The sequence below is a fragment of the Anopheles marshallii genome, chromosome 3 (genome assembly GCF_943734725.1).
Source record: "Anopheles marshallii chromosome 3, idAnoMarsDA_429_01, whole genome shotgun sequence".
Taxonomy (NCBI): domain Eukaryota; kingdom Metazoa; phylum Arthropoda; class Insecta; order Diptera; family Culicidae; genus Anopheles; species Anopheles marshallii.
In genome coordinates this window covers 834,545-856,238 of record NC_071327.1, presented here as the reverse complement: position 1 = coordinate 856,238, position 21,694 = coordinate 834,545, and the positions used below count along the sequence as shown (strand labels likewise).

The following is a 21,694-nucleotide window of genomic DNA, read 5'->3' as shown; positions in this document are numbered from 1 at the left end:
TTCGATGCGCCAAAATCACGTTGCGGTACTCTGATTGGCCCAATAAAGCCATCTCTCACGTGAGAGATGATAAACGGTGATTTTGGGGATGTCATAAAAACCGATTGGCCCTTTTTTTTGGGCGATAGCGCGTTGGTTACGAAATGTAATGAACGAACGCGTGCGAGCCCATTTGGCGTTCTGCAGCTTCTGGACAGATAAAGGTAGATAAATAAGCGTTTTGTGTACAATGAATGTATGTCAATCGCATTATGCAGCATTTATTTTGCACAACTAATGCGGATTAATGCAGCCGATCGAGTACGGGTGAATGAGCTGAACAGTGTTTAAGCAATTGACTTTACTGAATGATGGGCATTTGAGAGAAGAAAAAAAACACGATGGCGTTTCATGCATAACTGATTGGATGCAGTTATTTGTCAGAGATCAAATAAAATTGCACTCGCACAAGAAAAGAGATAAAAAATAGTTATATATTATCATAACTTAATAGGGCAAATCACACATGGCGAAGGATTTATTTCAAAGAGTCGTTTTTGTTTAATCAGAGCTTGTTTCAATGCTTGGGACTTATTTAAACCTTTTTACCCATTATCCAATGATTGTTGAGTTGTTTTTAAGCAATTCGTTTGGTTTGTTGAGAGTAATGCTTTTTATTGAGGATAAGCTGATTATTTCGGTACAGTGAGCAATTCAACTTCAAATTTATGCAATTAAACACGTACCACCGCCTAAATAGACGTACCAATATTCCATATTTGCTGTTAGTACCCTTAAAGATCCGTAATGAATTGTCCGAAGCACTTTAAAACATTGGCAACTTGGATGAGGGATTTGTGGCCATCGTTTGCCGCATGAGCAGTTCAAGATGCTAGCCGCAACCGCAGGGAAACGTCCCGACACCTTGCGTATATATCCGATCCGAACAAACGAGATATCCCGAAGACAGGATATCCGTTCAGGCGCAATAAATTGCGAGAGGAAACACAATTTTCGGCCCCGATGGCAACGATCCGGAACCGGTCTACTACCATTGGTTTCACAGTGTCGTTTTCCGATCGGTATCGGGGTGGTGAAGATGAACTGATAAACTGACCAGTATGCAAAAGGTTGACTGACCAAGCGAACCGAAGGGAAGGTAGTGGCAAGAGAAGGACAAGGGGGAGTGCAAGGTAGAAGTGCTGCTGCAGCTAATGCCGAAAAGACTGACATCCGGAAATAATTGAATGTACGTTAGCGATAATTTATGGTGCTCATAAAACAATATCCCATTACAGGGACGTCGATGATGTTTCGATGAAGCTCGGTAAGTGATTTTCTGACGTGAGGCTTTCTCGTTAGTACAAGGAGCTTTTTGCGTGAGAAATGCAGCTAACAGACAACTTTAAGCAATTGTTTTGGGATTTATTTGTTTAAAAATAGAAATTATAGAATGGAAGTGTGATTGAAGCGACAAAAGAAAAATGTTTTTAGAAGCTAACTCAGCCAATGGTTTCGAAGACTAGCTACTTTTATAGATACTGCTAGGTCTACAAAGTTTTAGGCCATAGAATTCTTGTGATGTAGCATCATTGGATCCAGCAGAGAGACTTTATGGATATAAGACATCTTAGACATCTTAGACGCATCTGACACAAAATAAAATACTTCGCATATCACTAACTATGTGTGCCTTCAACCGGCCGCTAACCAACACAAAATAACGTGAAATTAAAGTGAAAGACCATCGGGTTCGGCTATGAAAATTAAAAGCCTATTAGTAGCCTTTCGGTTCATTTCCACTGCGTCGTATTTGCATTTCTTAATATTATCAGAACCAGTACACCGTCACCCACGACAAACACCCATGCTTCACGTGGTTTGACGTTTTGTAATGAATAATGCAAACAACGTACTCATCCCACCGCTGTCCAATCCCTCGCAGATGGTTAATTATTTATCAAAAACCATATCACAACGGACGACCGTCCGTTTGATCTTGTCTGCAGCATGCGGACGCTCGTGGATGGTAGCATCTACGCGAGACCGTGACCGTTTGGTTACGGTTGCATGACAATTTAAACCGATGAATTGATTGCATCACCAGTTGAGGTAAGCGATGCCGCAGATTAGACTAATCAAGTTCGTTTTTTACCTTTATCATGCGGCAGCATAAGTAGCCACCTTTCGGTAGGACACAATCGTCCGATTTGAGGTGTTTGGTAAGATTTTATGGAAATGGAGGATGGTTGACGTTATTTGTCTGTTCTTAAAAACCGGTAGATAATCTATGCTGTTGGAAATAGGAAAATAAAAGCATTAAAAGGTGTAAACTTATTGCTTCTTCCCTCCCCGTGTAAAAGATCTTCAAATTCGTACCATTGATTCAGTGTAAACGTAATTAAATTCGGATCGATTAGCCCAAGTACTGTGCAAGGGGCTTTTCCTGGTACGGACACGAACGTAATAAGCGCAAACAACCGTTGGCATGATCCCACGCCGTGGTGAACCCTCCCGCGCTCTCCGACGTCCCGGGTACTGGTGTACAAATACTCGAGAAAAGCTAAAATAGAAAAAGGTGTTTCTCAGAGGATACAGTATATCCTTTCCCTTTAGGCCAGGCCAGGCCCGGTACTTTGATGAGGTGAAATTGAACGCGATCACTGGAAAGACGTTCGGAAAAAGGTGTACATCTGAAGGATGCTTAAAGGTTGAAGGATGAAAAGTCCGGAATTTCAATTCCATCCCGGGGCCCCCATTTACTATAATTGCTGCTAAGAAGTGGGCCGCTTCCGTCGGGCCGGGTATTGCTGTGCAGTAAGCAATTTTAAAGAATAAATAAAACAGCAATATACCTCTTCAACAAGAATGGAAGAAACAAAACAACCATCACAGGTGGTTGCTAACATCAGACGCTTTGCATATTCATCTCCTTCCGTTTGCTGTCGAGGCTTTATGTGCGCATGGAGCACTTCTAGTTGCTTCGTGCTGTCAATCGACGGTAGCTTGGCCTCGTGACGACGGGTTTTTGTCGGCCGGCCCAGAATATTGGCTGATGAGTGACGAGGGTCAAGGGTCAATTAAGGGCCTAGACGTTCGGTTTGGCTGATTGAAATACTTTTTTCCGGTCGGGTCCTTGTTTCGTGCTGCACCACGGTACGGTACGCTTTATAAAGTTGTGTTTTTTGCGATGTATAATTCATTTTCAGTGTGTCATTGTGCACATGGACGTGTTTTTAAGAACTACAATGTTGTATGTATGTTTTTTTGGTTACAATGTTTATTAAATATTAACGGGTTGTTTCTTATAAACGGGTTGTGTTTGAACGGAGTACATGTCTCTTAGATTTATTGGGTGTATATTAGGTATGAAATGTTCGGTAAACGGTTTTCTTCCAATCGGTTTGCAAGCTATATAGATGGATTTTTGTTATCCGATATATCGGAGTTTCGGTAACTTCTTTAGTCACTTCAAATCTTCTCTGAACCAAAGACCCCGATTAGAGAGTGATGTAGATAAGTTATTGAAGATCCTTCGTTAGTAGATCCTTCATAATTAAATTACTCGTAACGAGCAAAATAAATTTCACATCCACAAATTTCTAAATATTTGTTTCCCAACCCTCATGCGTAGATTATCCGCTTATTTCCCATTTATTATCTGATGACATCGCACATCAGACAAACCCAAGGAAGCAGATGGCGAAAACATACACGCATTGTAAGCCACAAGCCACTCACTTAAACAATTCATTCATCTACACCGAGCATTGATGCTGTGATGAGCAAACATGCTGTAAAAAAATTCACGAACACTTCCTGCGTTCCGGCCGGCGAGTTTTCCGCCGGGTGCCATTTGCGACCAGCGAGAGACGTCTCGCTACATTTCACTTTCATGATTCATGATGCAAACCCGGCCTGTAACGATCGCTGCAAAGAAGTGCTTCAATAGCAGCAGACAGCAAATCTTCAAGACGCAACGACCCGTGCGATGTCGCAGGTGAGCGTGGGGTTGATTGCACTAAATCATTGCTGCTTTTACGCATTTGACATTAGTACACCTTTTTGGTCCGTTAAGTGTCCATCCATCCCCGTTCACTTGACCGAGGTCACTACAGTTGAAGCGAAGGGCTGTTATCAGCGAGGCGGTTAGTAGTGTCGCAAGGAATGAGTGAGTGTGTTGCTTCGCGTGGACGATCATCCTTTGCAATAAGGCGAGTCAAAACGCTCCACACCCAACAAAGAAGGCAGCAAAACGGTGGTCACTGCAAAAAGCGCACCAAATACCCGGTGGACCATTGGCAAACTGAGGGCGACGCTGCTGTGTAACTGGAGCGTTGAACTGCATGAAAATGCAATCAAAACCTACCTTCAAAGATGGACAAACGCCGAAAAAAACAGAACAAATGGCAACATTCGACTGGTGGTGTTGGTGGTTTTACTTTAGCCGGTGTCGATGACGCAATCAGCATTAGGTCGGGCGCATTTCTCGCACTGCTAACGATCGCACGGTGGGCAGCGGTTGGGCGAAGGGATTGTTTACGGTGTATGTCATACGTGTTTCGGTGGCGGGTTGCCCCGTTGAGCCTTAACCGTGAACGGGGCCAATTTGAGTTGTGGCGGGTCGGTGTCGGTTGGAGCTTTTGGAGGCGATTTAGCGCACTCATTAGGTTTGCTTTAGCACCGGTGGTGTCGAACAATGTACGCAGACGTATATAAAGTACGGGCGGGCCACCGGTAAAGACATCAGTTAGTTGCGATCTGTTCAGTAGTAAGCAAGTGTTTCAAGCTCCATTTTAGCTCACACCGGCACACAAACACTCAACGTTCAATGATGAAGGTAATGCGGGTGCAAAGTGAAAGTGTGTCCTACGATCGTTTGTTCCTCTTATCTGGTTTCATTCTTCTATCCTCCGTTGCAGACGTTTATTGTGCTTTCGATTGCGGTGGCACTGGTGGCCGGAGCAGCCATTGAGTCGGGCGAGAAAAACATCGAGAAGCGTGGTCTGAGTGAGATCGAAAGTCGGTCGGATCACCACCATGTGAAGCATGTTACCATTACCAAGAAGGTCCCGGTACCGTACCCGGTCGAGGTGGAGAAACATGTGCCGGTACCGGTGAAGATCCCGTACCCAGTGCACGTAGAGAAGAAGGTCCCGGTCATCATTGAGAAGAAGGTGCCAGTATACGTCGAGAAGAAGGTGCCAGTGCACGTTGATCGTCCCGTGCCGGTGGAAGTGAAGGTACCGTATGAGGTGCCAGTCATCCACAAGGAGTACGTCGAGGTGCCAAAGCCATACCCGGTGCATGTCGAGAAACCGTACCCGGTGTACGTGAAGAAGCCAGTCTACATCGAAAAGGCAGTCCCGGTCAGTGTGCACATCAAGAAGGTGAAGAAGCACCATCACTGAGAGCGGGTCTGCAAGGGACCGTTCGGGTTGACACTGTTTTTAGGTGTAAAACGATCGGTGATTGTTGTGATGTGAGGGCGATAAGAAATAAATCTCGGTGCGGAACATAGCACCAAACAGTCAGTCACGGCATGAATGTCTTGACAACAATATTAACCAACCGTATTTTTTGTTATTTATTCTCCGAAGAAGATGATAAGAAATGTGTAAAAAAAAGGATGGAGGCGGTTTTTGGTCATAACAATGTTAAGTTAATTGCATAACTCAATTGACGTATAACTCATAACTCATATGCCAGGTACATGTTGATACATTCAGATAGTTTTATAGGATTCCGTCAGAATATAGGATAAATGCCCAATTCAGCAGTAATTTTCCAGCAATAAGTCATGCTTTTTCATTAAGATATCTAAATGACATTTGAAAATGAACAAAGAATACTTTCAAACGTGATGCATAAAGTGCAAGTTAATAATTTCTCACAAAAAATCCTTCAGAATAAGCTACATTTGCCATTTTGCTTTTTTAAAATGTTTGTCTCCAAGCACCAGGCGTCTCCATTAAGTGAACCACGTTGACCTCGTTCTGAGCGACAGTACAGCGCCATCTACCGGGACGCTAATAGATTGTTTCTGTAGCTGGCAGAGAGTAATTTATTGCATTTCTTTCAAGGTTTTTACATCTGCCAGGTAATGAGAGCATTCTTCCTGTGTTGCTGTGCCTTTTGATAAAAGAATTAAAAGAGGAAAGAAAGCCAAACGCACACAGCTACGGTCCACAGGGGAAACAAAACGGTTTGGCAGGAAAATGGGTGTCCATTCAATGTTGCCTTCCGGGGTTTTATTAAATTTAAACTCAAAAGTTGACATTTTCTTACGTGGCATCGTTTTGGGTTGGCAAAGAGCGATAGTGCAGCAAGAAAAAAAAATGCGCTTTTGTACTGCAAAGGGTAAAACTGTGAGGTAAACAAAAATTAAGAGCACAACTATTATTTTCTCTTTTTGCTACGGGATCGTTTCATTGAATATTTGTGCCCGGGGTTCTTGTGCGCGACCCATAAATTCAAATTTCAAATCATGCTGCACGCGCGCGTTGTGAGTCTTGTTTTCCGCTGCCATTTTTACGTTACGGTGTGTTTTGTTTTCGGACGCGTTCGTTTCATGTTCCATGAAATATCTCTCCACTGCAAACGGGTCGCGTCCCGTTGTTGCAGCGATGAATGCAAAAGTGCAACAATAAAAATCTCGAAAGTCTCAAAGAAACGCCACGGCCAGCGAGCGTTGGCGGTGGTATTTATGGAATGGGTAGTGGCGGACCCAAGTGGAAGGGAGGGAGATGGTACCGTTTTTGTGTATTGTTGTGAGTGAGCTTTGGCCGTAGCTTTTGCGTCGGTATTTGCGCCTTTCTTCCCAAATACGGCTACCCCGGGTATTTCTTTTGGGTGTCAGTTCCCATTGCAACTTTCATGTTTCTTCTTCCCCGAACTGCCAGGTTGCATACCATGCAGTTGGTGTTCGTTTTGTTGCTGGAAACGAATCCTTCTTTTCCCGCAGTTTGGGACCACCTCCCACCACTCGCACCAACTCATGGAGGCCATATTTATGAGCGCGCGAAAATTCCCTTCATTTTGCTGTTTTATTTTTCGCACGAACAATGCATCCATAATTTATACACGAATGAATGGTGGGTGCGGACGGGAACGCAACAGTGGAATGTTTTTTTCGGGAAGGCGATATTACGAAGTGGGGAATGAAGCCGATCTATGCGATCGGGGTAGAGTATAGACGTAACGTAAGCTGGAGTGCCGGAGAGCTGGTAAAATCTAATAACGCAACCACAAAACAAAGAAACCATTCTGCTGGTCGGTATCCCTTGTTAGACGAGTCTGTACGCGCGTGTGTGTGAGTTCGTGTAGTGGAGCGTAGCCCTGGTTCTGGAATCCGTGAGGAGTGTGCATAAAAATGGTTCCTCACAAAAAACAGAAACAATGCAAGGCACACACATCCATTCGGTCGGGTAGATACTTTCCCAACAGGGAATGCAAGATCGTTCGGGATAAGGCTGCACCATAGCATGTTAGCACTAACACACAAATGCCAGGCGTTGGGCGTTTCATTATAGCTACATGCAAAACGTGTCGTAAAAAATCTTTACACAAATCCTGTCAACGAGCAACGAGTGCGAAGAACAGCATCGTCTGAACAAAAACTTCCTTCAGGATCCTCGTTCCGGGAGGGCAATTCTGTGCACCCGGAATCGCAAATCATTGCTACTGGCATTGGAAGAATAGCCCCGCTGGTACAATGACAACCCTTACAGGAAGCAGGAACCATCATCACCATCTCCTACCCACGCACGGTTTGAACATTGATAGTGACGTTCACTAACGCCATCAAAGGCATGGAAGACGAGCTTTAAAGCTCAACATCACGAAGAAAGTTCGCGCCATAGCCATATCTGCATAAAAGGTTGACAGACAGTAAAGCTCCGTAGGCGGTTTTGGGTGGCCAGAAGCGAACTATCCAATAAAAGAGTTGATTCATTGCGTAGCGTTTTATGGCTTTGTGGTATCGGGTAGCGAAGGTATTTGAAGTCTTTCGAGTGTATAACTTTTGAAGCATCTTTTTGTTTTACTCATATACAACGGCAAGGCTGAAGTAAGAGAAGTATATCATAAGTGAAATAGTTAGACCTTGCTCTAGAATGAATACACAATTTTCAGAGATATCAGAAAACCACGGGATTTTCAAATATCATCAGAAATAAAAAAACAAAGGAATTGTGGAAATTATACTAAGTCGTCCTGTCCTCAAGCCAAGAAAAATATTGACTTGATCAGCTCTAAACAGGTGGTTGTCGATGACGGATCTGAGAAGAATTATTACTTAACTCTTTTAGAAATAAAACTGTAATATTCCGACGGGGATAGAAATCAAATATTCTCTTTGTGAAGAAATCCCAATTCTAGTTTAGTGGCTTATAACAAAGTACAACAAAAGGGTACACCCGTATTGCGCTAAAATTACAACCTATTTTTTTAATTCTTCCACGTCACGTTAAACTAATTTTGTCTACGAAACGAACACAAAACGATTTTTCTTTACCTTGGGATGTCCTTCACGAAAAAAAGAAAACAATTAGCCGTTCTTCTCGAAAGTCCAGCAGAACGCTTAACTTTCCTTTGGAGCAATTTAACCGTCAGCCAGAAAAGAAATATCTAAATGAAAAGCGGAAGAACAAGCATGAGGAAAAAAAGCAAACCGACATGCAAATCCAAGCACTTCCAGCGTGTGGTCACTTTTTAGGCAGTTCCACTGGCACAAGGATGGGACAAAGCGGCCCAGAAGTAGCAGTACCGCAGTTAGAAGAAAAACATTTCGCACAGATGACGCTGATCCGCACTGAATCGTTGCATGTGTGGCTATCTGTCTGTGTGGGGGAAAAAACAACAAACTATTATTACTATTCGCTAGCCAATGCGACTGACCACAATTCATCCACGGGGTGGTGCTGGTCCTTGCCGTACGCGAGTTGGTGTCTCTTGTTCCATCGGGCCCGGAACACAGCATGTTGCATGTAACAGCCACGAGGCTGCTAAATCTTAAATGTTTGTGTTTCTGGACAAGGATTTAGTCTGGTGCTGGATGTTGTTGCTGGTGTTGGTGGTTTCACCCGCCTGCAGTCTTCCCTCCCTGCTGTTCCGCCACCATTTTGATAGCAGGTCGCGTTTCATTTCCAACAGTTCCAACCGTTTTGCTTTCCCGGGCAACTCCCGACAACTACAACAACAAAAAAATCGTGTGCTAGCATGGTTGGCAATTATTATTAGTCCATTTTTCATGCAGTTTTTCCAATTTTCTCATGAATTTATTACAACGCGAAATTGATGGCGTTTGAATTGCTTCTTTTTTGCTGTTGTTGTTTCGTGTTTTGTGGCCGTGGAAGCAGGCCGTGAAGTTAGGTGTGAGGTGGTGCGAAGGCTGGTGGACCATGTCGCTTTGCATGTTGTTGATGTTGTTTAGAGCCGTTTTTCTTTTTGGTGTGTATTTTAATGTTTCCATTGTTTCCACCCGGTTCGTTACAAGTTCCGGGGTTTGTCATTTTTTGTGTTTGCGTTATTTCTTCCGACACACGCTCACACGAAACAGATACAAAAGAGCGGAGATGTGATTGTGATACCAGTGATAGCAGGGTATTTGTTCGCAACACGGGCTGTTCACAATTCTACGAACGACGGCGATGAGTTGAGTCTAGATAGTTTCGTTGCTGGTACTGGTTTTTCTATCACTCCCAGTTAAGCCGGTTTTGTTCTATTTGCAAAACTTTATCCCACACTGCGTTTAAAACGATTCCTGGAAGATCTTTGTCTGTCTTTGGCTAAAGCGATAACCAGTGTAGCGTTGCAAGTAACAAGCGAACGATTCATGCTGCATGCATTTCTATTTTATTCCACGCTGTCCCCTTTTGTTCAACTACTGGACGCATCTGATGGTGAAATCAGGTGGCGGAACGGGGAACGTTCACTGGGAGGAGTATGTCGAAGAACATTATAGAGTTCGGATTTGCTGCATGTTTGGTCCGAGTTTTTGGTTGGTTTGCAACAGTTTAATTGGCCGTTCTTTGCTTTTTGCCTACCTTCCAATGTTTTCCGAGCTTATGTTTTGTTCTATTTTGTCCTACTGATTCGAAAATGCTCTCTGCCATTTGTTACACCCACGATGAGGTTTTTTTTTTTATTTTATTTTAGTTTTGCTACTTTTTTGTTTGTTGGTTTGGAGACGAAAAATTGAAAAATGTTTGCTTCCACCAACTACGTTACTATGAATCTGGGTGGAACGTGTTACTAGAATGGCATTCTCTTCTCTCTTGTACTCCATCGTTTCCAATTGTCCAATTTTACTTGCCCGGAAATAAGACCAAATAAAAGCATCTATTCTACGCAATCACTGACAATGTGCATTAAATTATTGTCAACGGGTAAACAGAAGATTAAACGATGTACATATGCACACAAATAGTTTGTGGAAAGGAGGAAATTGTAAATTGTTCTATTTATTATTTCAGTTCCGAAATTTTGCTGTTATATTGACTTAGTACACCATTTATATAGATCAGCAATATCTGGTTAGAAGTTACACATTATTGAGCAATCAAAGTGAGTTATGTGTTACAGCCACGTTTTGTACGGCTGAATTGTAAAGAAACGATCTTGCCAGAAGAGACAGTTTGTAAGAAGAGACAGCAAAGTGCTTGAATGCATTTAATTTTCCAACACTCACCTGGACACGATGGGGATGGCAAGTGAAAACGAATCAAACTGTAGGTTAACAAGAGGCAAAGTAATGGGTAACAGCACAAAGGAAGGACATAATTGGTCGGTATCGTGCAGCATTCATGGTAAGAATATGAAATGACTCCGAATGGAAGATAAAGCGTAGATGGTACGACGAAACGTAACGTCATGAAGTCAAACCGCAAACTACGGCCATCGCAAACCAAGCACCGAGCACCATGCTCCAGAAAAGGTTCCATTTTCAGCACGGTACAACAACTGCATCGGGTGTTCCACGCCTGGAAGACGCTAGCAGGCTGTCCTGTCCGTTGTTCACCACGGAAACCGACCGACGCCGGTGCGAATGTGGCCCGAACACGAACACGGGAAGCGAAAACATTAGCAGTACATCCATTATTATCACGGCTCGGGAGACACCAATTAAAGTTAATATCGCACATAAATTAGGATATGAAGAAAACCACATTAAATAATTACAAAACATCCTAAATTTATACGTCTTGATAACGCAATTTACAGCCCGGTGGCCCCAGTTTTGGTGGGCCATCATCCCGTGCCGGAGCTTTTCACCGAGCGAAGAAAGTTGCACAGCTCGGTCTCGGTATTCGGAGCAAAACGGTTTGGAGCGCACCATGTTTACAGCGACACCATTCATCTCTTCCACTAACGAGGCAGGATTCTGCGGGTGATGGTACGACTGGCAGTTTGACTGCCCTGCCCGGGGTTGCAGGTGTGCGAAGGTGCCGAAGAAGAACGACTACCAAAGTAACCGTTCGATGTAATGTACGGCAAGTGGGGCCAGGTTCCTCACCGCCCGGTTCGATCCATTTTGTTTGGGTTTTGCAGTTATTTACAGGCGAAATCTCTTCGCACAGCTTCAATAAATTGTAAATGGCTTAGTATCGAAGATGGTTGGCGGTTGTACGAGTTTGTACATGGTGTGGCATCAACACACACAGATGGTATGTGTTAATCAATGGGAAGCCGGTGGCAACAGCGTGATCAATAGCTCTCGAAATAGTGAAAATACGGCTGACATTAGCACATATGATTAGAGGAATCAATACTAGTTAGGTACTAGTGCTACTAGTTTTAGGTAATGGTTAGGATTGTTTTAATGTTTTTCAATAATTCTGTTATTGGTTTGAGGAGTCTTGAGGAGAGGACTTTGTGTGAAACAAGTGATTTCTAATTAAAGTTCCAGAAATTTGTTCTTAAATTTACTTCGAAATTAAACAACGGAACGGTGTCTAAAGTGTCTGTTTTATAGTAAATAATATTTTTCCTAACAATTTATATTAAATTAAACTAAAACCAAACTGAAACGATAAATTTGTCTTTCTCTCAGCTGTTCCGAGTGTAGATCTACTGAGTTTTTTAGACAAAAATGTTCCAGCGTGGAATGAAATCGATTTGCCAAAAGCGAGCAATGGCAATGTTGTGCAAAATGGATTGACCAACCATTATACATTGCCTTACTCCACACGGTTTTCGCAGCAGGACGGTTTGCAGTGCTTCAAACGCACGAAGGAAATGTCCTAATGCACACAATAAAATCAATAAAGCCCCATCAATAAACCGATTGCCGGTGTAGTCAACAAGCGGTGATCTGGATGAAGGCATGCTGGTCGCAAAGCGTTTTTAGCTTAACCACGACTTGGTATAAAACCTGTCACCCATTACCCGAACGAGTATCACTTCTTCACTGTGCATCGACGGCAATCGACGCTTAACAACACCATGAAGGTAAAACTGTTCACGCTGCATATCAGAATATCTTGCCCACGGAGTTCTAGAAATGCGTTGAAATGCAAGAACAAAAAATAGTTGCATTCAATGTTGTTTGTTTGGAATTAATTATACTTTCTCGTCTCATTCCTTTCCGTCCAAGTCCTTCGAGGTTGGGTTTTGGCTGCTTATCGTGCTCGCGACAGTCTGCCTATCCGAGGGCAGGTTCAGGAATCGTCGGGAACTCTGTTACCGACCGAACGTAGCCTACGCCTACCAGTATCGAACGGATCAGATCGCGAGCATACAAAAGGTACCGGTCGTACCAGTTGGCTCGGTTCGGTTGGCTCCAAATCAACTGCTGCAGCATGGCAAGACGAGACCGACAGTGCCGACACACGTGCTCCACTTTCCAACACGCCGGCCGATGCAGGCCCTAGATCAGCTGCATACGCGCGTAGACATTGGGCAGCATCGTCGTAGAGGAACTGTTCCCGTAGTGCCAGTCGTTCCTGTGGTGCCAGTTGTGCCTGTGGTACCAGCTGTGTCTGGCACGGTTGTAGCTCATTCGCATACTGAGATCTACCGAAAATATAAATGAGCGATGGAGCGAAAAGGAGTGCAGGAAAAAAAAACAAATAAATGAGTAAAAATTCTCTGACGAACGGTTTTGAATTTATTATTGATTGAAATTGATCAAAATCACTTATAAGGGTCTAGAGTTTCTAATCCTGTGATTTGATTTCCCCATCACAAGCATCCAAATATCAATTCCACGCCTGAGTAAATGATAAATAACCAGAAAGGCTTCTCACTCGCATAGATTTATTCAAATTCACCAAATTTATAACGTTACATAAATGGTCACTATCAATATTTCAACGCTAATTCCACCTTTAAATGTCTGTTATATCTCAGGTCGTCTATTCCTCGTGGTAACTCATTCATAAACGGCTTACTTACGATAGCTCAGTGTGAAAGTTGTGCTAAATTAAATCAAACAAACACTCTCAGCACATGCGTTGCAGCATTGTTCACCTTTAACTCGTCCATTGGTCTCGCATTTCTTGTACAAAACACGGCTCGCGAAAATCCGGCCACCGGCCGAACCCAAAAACAACTCATGCCAAATCTGCACCAATTAAGCGCTATCCGATGGTGAGGTTGTGACTAAATCTTATTAGCAATCATCATCGAAACTGATCACCTGGCACGGCTGGCTGGCGTTAGCAAAATGGCTCGACACCTGCAATTGGGCTTATCATGCGTGCCACGCGCGTGGGTGTGCGATGTTGTGATCTTCCTTGTGACCGTCCATCCGTTACGCTGGCATGCCGGTTGCACGTTGTTCGGTGGCATAGAAAAATAGACAGCCGTTTGCGTAACACCTGAACGCGTGGATGCATTTTCACGCGTGATGAAGACGAAAGCGATCGTGTTGGATGTTGGGTAGCGATCATTTATGCTGCAATGAATATACCGGATTGGTTGATAATGATGTTGCAGATCATACTCGCTGATAAAGCAATATTTGCGAGGATATTGTATAGGGCATTTGGTTGGTAGTAACAAGCGCATCAAAGCGTTAAATATTTTGCGTTAAAGGAAGTAAACAATAGAATTAGTATACTGGGAAACGGAAATGCAACAGTATACTATTTCTGTTTATTAAGCAATGGGATACAACAGAGTGAAGTTCAAATCAAAACTTGTCTTACTGTTACGGTTTCTTTAAACTATCACTTTACTTAACCTCAACCACACAATTTTATTAACCACAATTAAATAAACACTGCAGAACAAAAACTGCTAATGTAACACTACGCTCAAATTGTTACACGAATGAACGTGAAGAGGACTGCAATGTAACTTAAAAACGGACGAAACTTTCATCAAATTGAGTAGCTTGTTTGGACACACAGGTGTTTAATGAAAACAGCAAAACCTGTGTTCCTTTTTTCCTGAGCTCTAGCTTTTGGCAGATGATGGTTTTTGATTTCGATTCCAGTGCACTCCATTAGCAGTGCTGAGTGCCTTTCTCTTTCTCTCTCTCGTCTCTGGACTGACGCTTCTGAGGGTAAACTTACATTCCGTTGCAGTTTTGGGCACCGCACGGAACCCGATCCGACCGTATTTCATTACACAAAAAGCAATGGCCATTGATTATCCCATCCGAAAAATCTGGCTCCTGTCAACCTGGGCATTCGGAAGCTTGTAGCAATTTTCCGTTCCAGCACTACAGCAACATCATCAAAGCGCGCACATGCTCTACAACAGACGGTACCTATGGGTTACTTTATGCGGACCCAAAACACAAAAAAAAGGTAAACCGTGAACCACAGTCGAAACAAGCCTAGAATAATAGTCCGAGAATGATTGGTGCAAGCAGTAGCAAAAGTGTGCCATACTGGGGTAGGCCCGATACATTGCCAAACGGAGCAACAATCCGTGTACCGGTCGTACCCGGCAGACACTTCCGGCCTGGCACTCCTCGATCGGCACTCGTCAAAAGCCATAAAACTCATCGATCAATCATGGTGATGGATTCGACTTTTATACCATCGCTGGCTTTTCCCAAACTCTCTCTCACACACACACACCCTCTATCTCTCTCCAATGCCACCCGTGAAGGATGGAAACTTCATGAAAAGTGCTGGTGCTGCCAGCTTGGCGTAGTGGCAATCGAATTCTCGAACAAAGTTCTTTATCTTCCGTGTGCCAAGCGTTTGTTGCTGAAGGCGTCCGGGCAGAAGACAGGCAGGCGGTGACGCGTGATTGCAAATTTCGGTAATGAAGATGGGCAATTTAATAACGCAAACATTCGGGGCGCATCTGGTTTTTTCTGGTTCCGTCTGAAGCACTTCCTGGTTAGCTAGATGTACACGAATCAAGGGGTAGTCGGTCTCTGCAGGACGGTTAACCACTGGTTAGGGGAAATATCTCGTTGTGCTTCACAACAGCAGTAATAATCTGAGTAGATCCTGTACCATCATAACGAGATGCGCATGGAAAAAAGAAAGGAACGGTCCGGTGCGGAAAAGCACTTCATTCAGATGAAGGCTGGGTTTATTTTCAAAGAAAAAAAGAAACCCCACCATTTACTGCTCCAGCACCAGCCATACACCATACTTTTGCGGTTATGGGGAGATGAATGTCCAACGTTGCTCCGTTTAGCAATACTTACCGATATTACGGTAAACGTTAGCTTAACACAGCATCCAACACGCGTCCCCTATGTCCATTTGCACCCGGTGTCCTCAAGGGTTGTCCTGCGTCAATTTAATATTGCACGTAGTCTGACAATGATCTAAGAACTACCGACTCCTTTCGTTTCTGACATGCAAGACCACCACAAATCCCGCACACAAAAGGGAAACAACCGAGCAGAGGACTCTTTTTCCTGTTGTGAGGCGTCTCTACACCATTGTAGTTGCTATTGTCGATTTAAGTTCCCTCCCATTCGGCCCCAAAGGGCTGGTGGGAGTCAGAAAAGTCACCTCCCCGCACTATTGTGTTCCCGTGGTTCAATGACAGCATTAAGGTCGGTGGTTATATCATTGTGTGGAAGAAATATCATGCTCATCATCAGCGAGAAACCAATCTTCGTGTTTTTTTTTTGCCTCACTTGTCCAACTCGTTTAGAGCAACCACACGGGCATCGCTCGAACCGGAGATGTTTGGTTGAAAAGTTTCCGCAGGCTCTTACGGCGTTTTGGCGTTTGCTTCCATCACTTGCGATTAGCGTTACGCATGAAACGTGCTGCATGAAACTGTCAGCTCGCAGAAGCGCTACCTTCGTTTAAAAGTTTGACGGCATAGTGAAGCAGCGCAGGCATCACGATTACCTTCCAAGTGACGTTCCGATGCAAAAACCACCTCCTTAAGCGCGGAACTCCTATCAAAGTGGCCGTCGTCAGTGCTGAGCGCCGGAGCCAACTCTACAAAGCCTGAAACTGTTGTTTTAAATTGAATTTTGACACCTTACCCGAAAAAAGGGAACCGGCCGGGATGCATTCATCGTTTCTATTCGACACAACAGTGTTCGACGTGCTGGGAAACTTTGCACCGCACCCGCAGTATGTATGGGATAGAAGTATGTAACTCTCTTTTTGTGCCATGGTTACAAGTTGGCCCACCAGCAGCAACACGACAGCATCCAAGAGTGCATCGATGCAGCTTTGTTGCGTGCACGCTTTTCCTACATGGGGCTGCACTTTTCCCGGAAGGAACCAATCGCCCTGATGTATTCTATTTTAACGAGCCCGCAGCTTAAAATCACAGGGTTGTGGAAGATGTGGATAGTGAAACATAATTTATGAAAAGTTATTAATTTGCTGTTTGTAGAACGAATTGTAGGTGAAAAATTTGGGATTTTTTTAAAGTTTAAATTCAAACTCAATAATTAAAGGAAAAAATAGAGCTTAAAAAAAGTTTTTTATGTTCTTTACACCTTCGTAGCACCCAAGAAATTGCATTTAGTTTGACATAAATGAACGATGAATAACAAATTTATGTTTTCCTTAGAATTATGTTTTACTATATGAATATAATCATTTGAAGAGCTTCCATTTATGTTTCCCACAGGAATACCCTGCTTGAAGTGGAGATAAAAAAAAAACTAGAAATGAACCACACACTTCACAACAGAATCACTACAAATTGAATCCCTTTCCTTCGATTTGCGTTCCAGTTGCAGTTACATTTGCTGCGACACTGCTGTATCCTTCGGCCATCAACGGATACCGTAACCAGATACGCCGAGCTATCCCCATCACGACCGTACCAAACAGCCAGCGCATCGTTCTTCTGCAAACGACAGCAATTCTTTGTAACGCTTCACGAAAGCATCACCATCACCCCGGAGCGAATCATAAACTCATCATAGTTCCATGTTTATAGATACCATGTGTAGATTGCATGATCCCTATTCGACCCCCGTTCGGAGGGAGGAAACACGGTTGCGAAAAGCGCTCAAACGGTCTCCATTACAGCGTTCCTTTCTTCGTATGCACTGGGCAGGGTTTGTAGCGCACAGGGCACCTTCCGGGCATTACGTGGAAAGGGTCCTTCGATCCCCATAAAACGATATGTCCGACATCTCAGCATCGTGCGCCCTCACTAAGCGATAATATCGTCAACAAACGGTTACGAGATTTGTGTGTGTTCCGATATGGGTTCGGAAGAAGCTCTGGTCCAATTTTTTTTTGTTTGTTTGGTGTACTTTTCTTTCCTTCAGAGTTTTGTTTCATGTCATCCACTTTATTCCTGTCGCTGCACATTGGCCGCCCGATGTCCGCCGGGTTGCACTATCTTTGCACTGCCGATGGTATGGTCCGGTGGTTCTTTTTTTCTGTACCCCATTTTGCCGTTTCAGGTTATGGTTTCATCTTCAAATTGCATGTTCGTTACGGAGTTCCTCTCTGCGTTCGCCACTGTCCCTATATGTAAGTACCCTCCAGCTCGATCTGTCCGTTACCTCACCCATTAGATGCACTTTATCTAATGCACAAAATGGAGGTACGGACTGCATGCTGCACGTGCAGAAGAAGGCAGTTACTGCTGCTTCTGCTGCAAATCATAACAGTTTAGACAGACCATCGGCAGGATTGAATCCATTGTGTACTGGATGAACTGGACTGGATCATGTGGAGAGGGGGCGTATGCTTCTGTTTTCCGTCCGCAAAAAAAACCTGCGACCGATCGTATTGGCAGGCAGGCCAACCGCATAACAGGATGCCAACCTAAATGGAACAATGGTCGACCAAGGTTCTGGACCGTAGGCTAACCGGAAGAAGAAATATGAACCACATTTTACGTATCTGAAAAAAACGTACATGGTGTGCATCGGTGTACTCAATTTATTTGGGGTCGGTAGCCTTGTTCTTTTAATGGCGTTTGTGAGTTAGAAGCGATGCAGCGCATGGTATTGTAGAAATTTATATTTCATGCTGAATTAGAGATGGGTCCTATAGGTCGTGCGACGAAAGTGTGAGTGTGAACTTGTGTGAAGTAATCGATAGTACAGTTATCTTAAAGTATGTCCATGTCTAAGCGCTTTTCGGAATTCTGAACAACATACCAGGATATTTCTAAATGTTGGTTGTCCTTGTTCGAATGTTAATAAAACGCATTTAAAAACAGTTCAGAGTATGAAAATGGAGCTATCATGACACTGGCAGCTCGTTCAAACGTGCCATGTTCTGTTTCAATTGATGCTAAAGGAGTTTTAGAAGTGTACGAAGATAGTAGATAATTTACCTTCAAAGAACTTTTGCTGCAGGCCAAGATCTCTAAGTGGTTGTAGTGATTGATTAATAGTAGTACTAATTGCTTTTTTTGCGGTTAAAAACCGATAAGAAGCATCTTTACAGGTAGGTGTTTGTGAAGCATGTGAGAAATTTTGCATTACGAACATCGCCGTTTGATCGATTTAACGAAAACTGTGAATCTTATATGAAATATACTACATCCAAAAGGATTACTTTGAAGTGTGGTCATCTTCACAGGTCCGTTGCTGCAGAACTGGATCTCTAGTACACACAAGAGTACTATTAGTAGACATGAAGGCCTTGCAAGTTTGTTTTACCAAGTTTGATTAGTGTTGTACTAGTTTAGTAGGATTGGTCAGGGTTACAGGTTTCATTGAGACATTTACTAAATCTTTGGCTAGTAATAAATGGCATTAAGAGAGTTTGAAAATATGCTATTATAACAATTATTGAAGATTTTGAAGTATTGGAAAGATCAAGACGGAGGTAGAATTTCCTCTGTAAAATATCTGCATATGTTGGATTCCAATTTAAATCCCTTTGCGCCAAGTTATCTTTAGCCTATGATGATGAGGGCATTGATACCGAGCATCGCTTATAATCAAGGAATTCTTATTGCTACGGGACTATGGTATGATAGTAACTTCTAATTGTTCAATGCGTTCAACGTATGATTGTTAGCCGTCCTTTGCTTAAATGCTCCTTGGATGATTTGATCACCAGAAACTATGATGTGTGTCATGCTTGAAATGTGCTGTTTAAAGTGAATTAAACCTCTACCACGATGACCGTATTGACTTTATTTGATGATTGTATAACGAGGATATACTGTCGTTTTAACTGTCTTCGGTTATTTAATCCTAACGGCATAACTTACAATTAACAACTTGCCATTCTTATTCTAATGCACAACTTGTTGGATGAACGAACACTGTAAAGTTACGTAAAGTGTGTCAATGTCCAACGGTCAATTATGCGTTTCACCTTTTATCGCACCCTTACATTTTCTCTTCAATCATTCACACTCGTCAATTCTCTTCAATTTCTAAACAAACTTCGATGATACTGCCTGCGAGCGAGCCAGACATCAGAGAGACAGAGAAAAAGTGGGAACTTTCGCGTGCCTCGATGAGATAACAACTCATCGGAGCTAACACTGACTAATAAGTACCACCTTTACAAGTGGGCGATTAATTTGCATGGATTATTGTTGGATGATGGAGTCCGTGGCACCAGTCCCAAATTTGTAGCTTCAAGCGAATGAAAGCAAGGGGCACGACAAAAAAAATCACCAACATCACTTACACACCGATCCGTCAACCGTACCGAAACACGAAACGAAACGAGCGTGTATAAGCATAATAGGCGCAGTAGAAGCATTGGCAATCGCTACGGTCAAAAGGCCCAAACAGACAAAAGGCTCTTGTTACTTTGTTTTTCTTCGCCTTCTCTGGGTTACGTGAAGAGCCACACGAAGAAGACAGAGCGGTGCAGTGCCAAAGCAGCATACGGCGTGTTTGGGTTAGTTTGTGCGTTTCACTGATTTATTCGTCTCCCACCATCCTCAGGAAAGCGGTGCGGATATAGCCGAGGACCGTTACCTAAGGCTGGTTTCCCCGAAAATTGGCGAACGGATTAGACGCAGTGGTCAAACGGCCCACACTAACTCTCCGTCTTTAAAGTGCACAGTTCATTGACGTTTGTTTTTCCGATGTTTTCTTGTACCATTCCAATCGCGTTAGCACTACCACTCATTGGCAACTTTCATCAGCTTCCCATTTTCACTTCGTCGACGATGGAGCTTCATTTGGACACTGTCACTCGTAAAACTGTCACTGTTTAGTAGCGAGTTCTCGATTTGATCAACACTTTGAATGGTCGGTACTTCTCCACGAACACAGTCCGATGCACATACACCGGGTAAGGTCGATCGACGTTGAAGACGATCGGTTTGGGAACGTGTACCACTTCCTTTTCGAGGACGGGCACTTGCACTGGAACAGGCACTTCGTAGGGTCGATCGACCGGTACTTCAACCTTCTTCTCCACGATCACCGGGACCTTCTTCTCGATGAACACGGGAACCTTGCGCTCGATGTGTACGGGATACGGAACAGCGATCGTGACCGGTGGGGGTCTAGATTTTCTCCCCTTTTTCTTCGCCCGTGGAGTTTTATGTTGGAGACCTAGCTGCGCCAGTAGCTCGGAGTTGTTGAAGGAATCGGGTTGATCTTCGCTGGATTCTTCAGACGCAGCCACGCCGTTGGGTAGATTGTGATGGTGGTGATCGAGCTCTTCGTATTCAATTTCCACGGAATCTTTATCGGCATGTAGAGTAGATGCACCGAGATTTATCCCACCTGTTACGTGATGTTTGTCATCTTCGTCCGTCTCGTAGCTATCATCCGTTTCGTAGTAATCGTCATCGGATTTGTACAGTTTCGCCGAATTTCTCCAAGATGCACCCTGTGCGGGTGACTGCTGCCAGCAGAATACTAACAACATCAGCATGCAGCAATGTCCTAGCAGTACGTCTCGTCCAAATTTCCGCCTTCGTTGGAATGTTCCTCCAAAAGCCAGTATCGCAAGGGTTTCGAAAAAAAGTGATGAACAGATCTGCCACACGCGTTCAAGATGATCAACGTTTTGAAAAGATACGAAGTGGGAGATAGATTGCTGAGTAAGATGAAATCCGAATATTCAGTGTGTCTCTTCAACAGGTACTTACTTCCATGTTCGAACTTTCCAAAGGGTTCGTAACACCCACCACGGACGTCTAGCCACCGGAACCGATCATACAGCACTGGCCGCATGCATCTTCCGTTCGGATACTTTTATAACCTCGGCCAAGCGTCTCGGTACGACCGGATACGGACAAACAGTTCCATTACGTCTCCATGCGGACCAGGTCATCTTCAACGTCGGAAGCATATCTCTCCACTACCCACACAGACACACGCACACGGTGGAGGGAGACCAATAGAAACGTTATGCTGCGAAGATGTGCGGTGAGA

General features: G+C 43.7%; 2 protein-coding genes across 2 annotated transcripts; one reads left to right on the top strand and one right to left on the bottom strand.

Moving 5' to 3' along the window:
- Nucleotides 1-4,813: 4,813 nt before the first annotated feature.
- LOC128716098 (zinc finger protein 512B-like) lies at nt 4,814-5,390 on the top strand. The gene is made up of 2 exons (XM_053811018.1): nt 4,814-4,819; nt 4,902-5,390. The coding sequence occupies exons 1-2, from the start codon at nt 4,814-4,816 to the stop codon at nt 5,388-5,390; spliced, it is 495 nt and encodes a 164-aa protein (XP_053666993.1).
- Nucleotides 5,391-20,519: 15,129 nt separating this feature from the next.
- LOC128716093 (uncharacterized) lies at nt 20,520-21,414 on the bottom strand. Its single transcript, XM_053811014.1, has 2 exons — nt 21,409-21,414; nt 20,520-21,296 (listed from the first exon to the last, which is right to left on the bottom strand). The coding sequence occupies exons 1-2, from the start codon at nt 21,412-21,414 to the stop codon at nt 20,520-20,522; spliced, it is 783 nt and encodes a 260-aa protein (XP_053666989.1).
- Nucleotides 21,415-21,694: the final 280 nt, after the last annotated feature.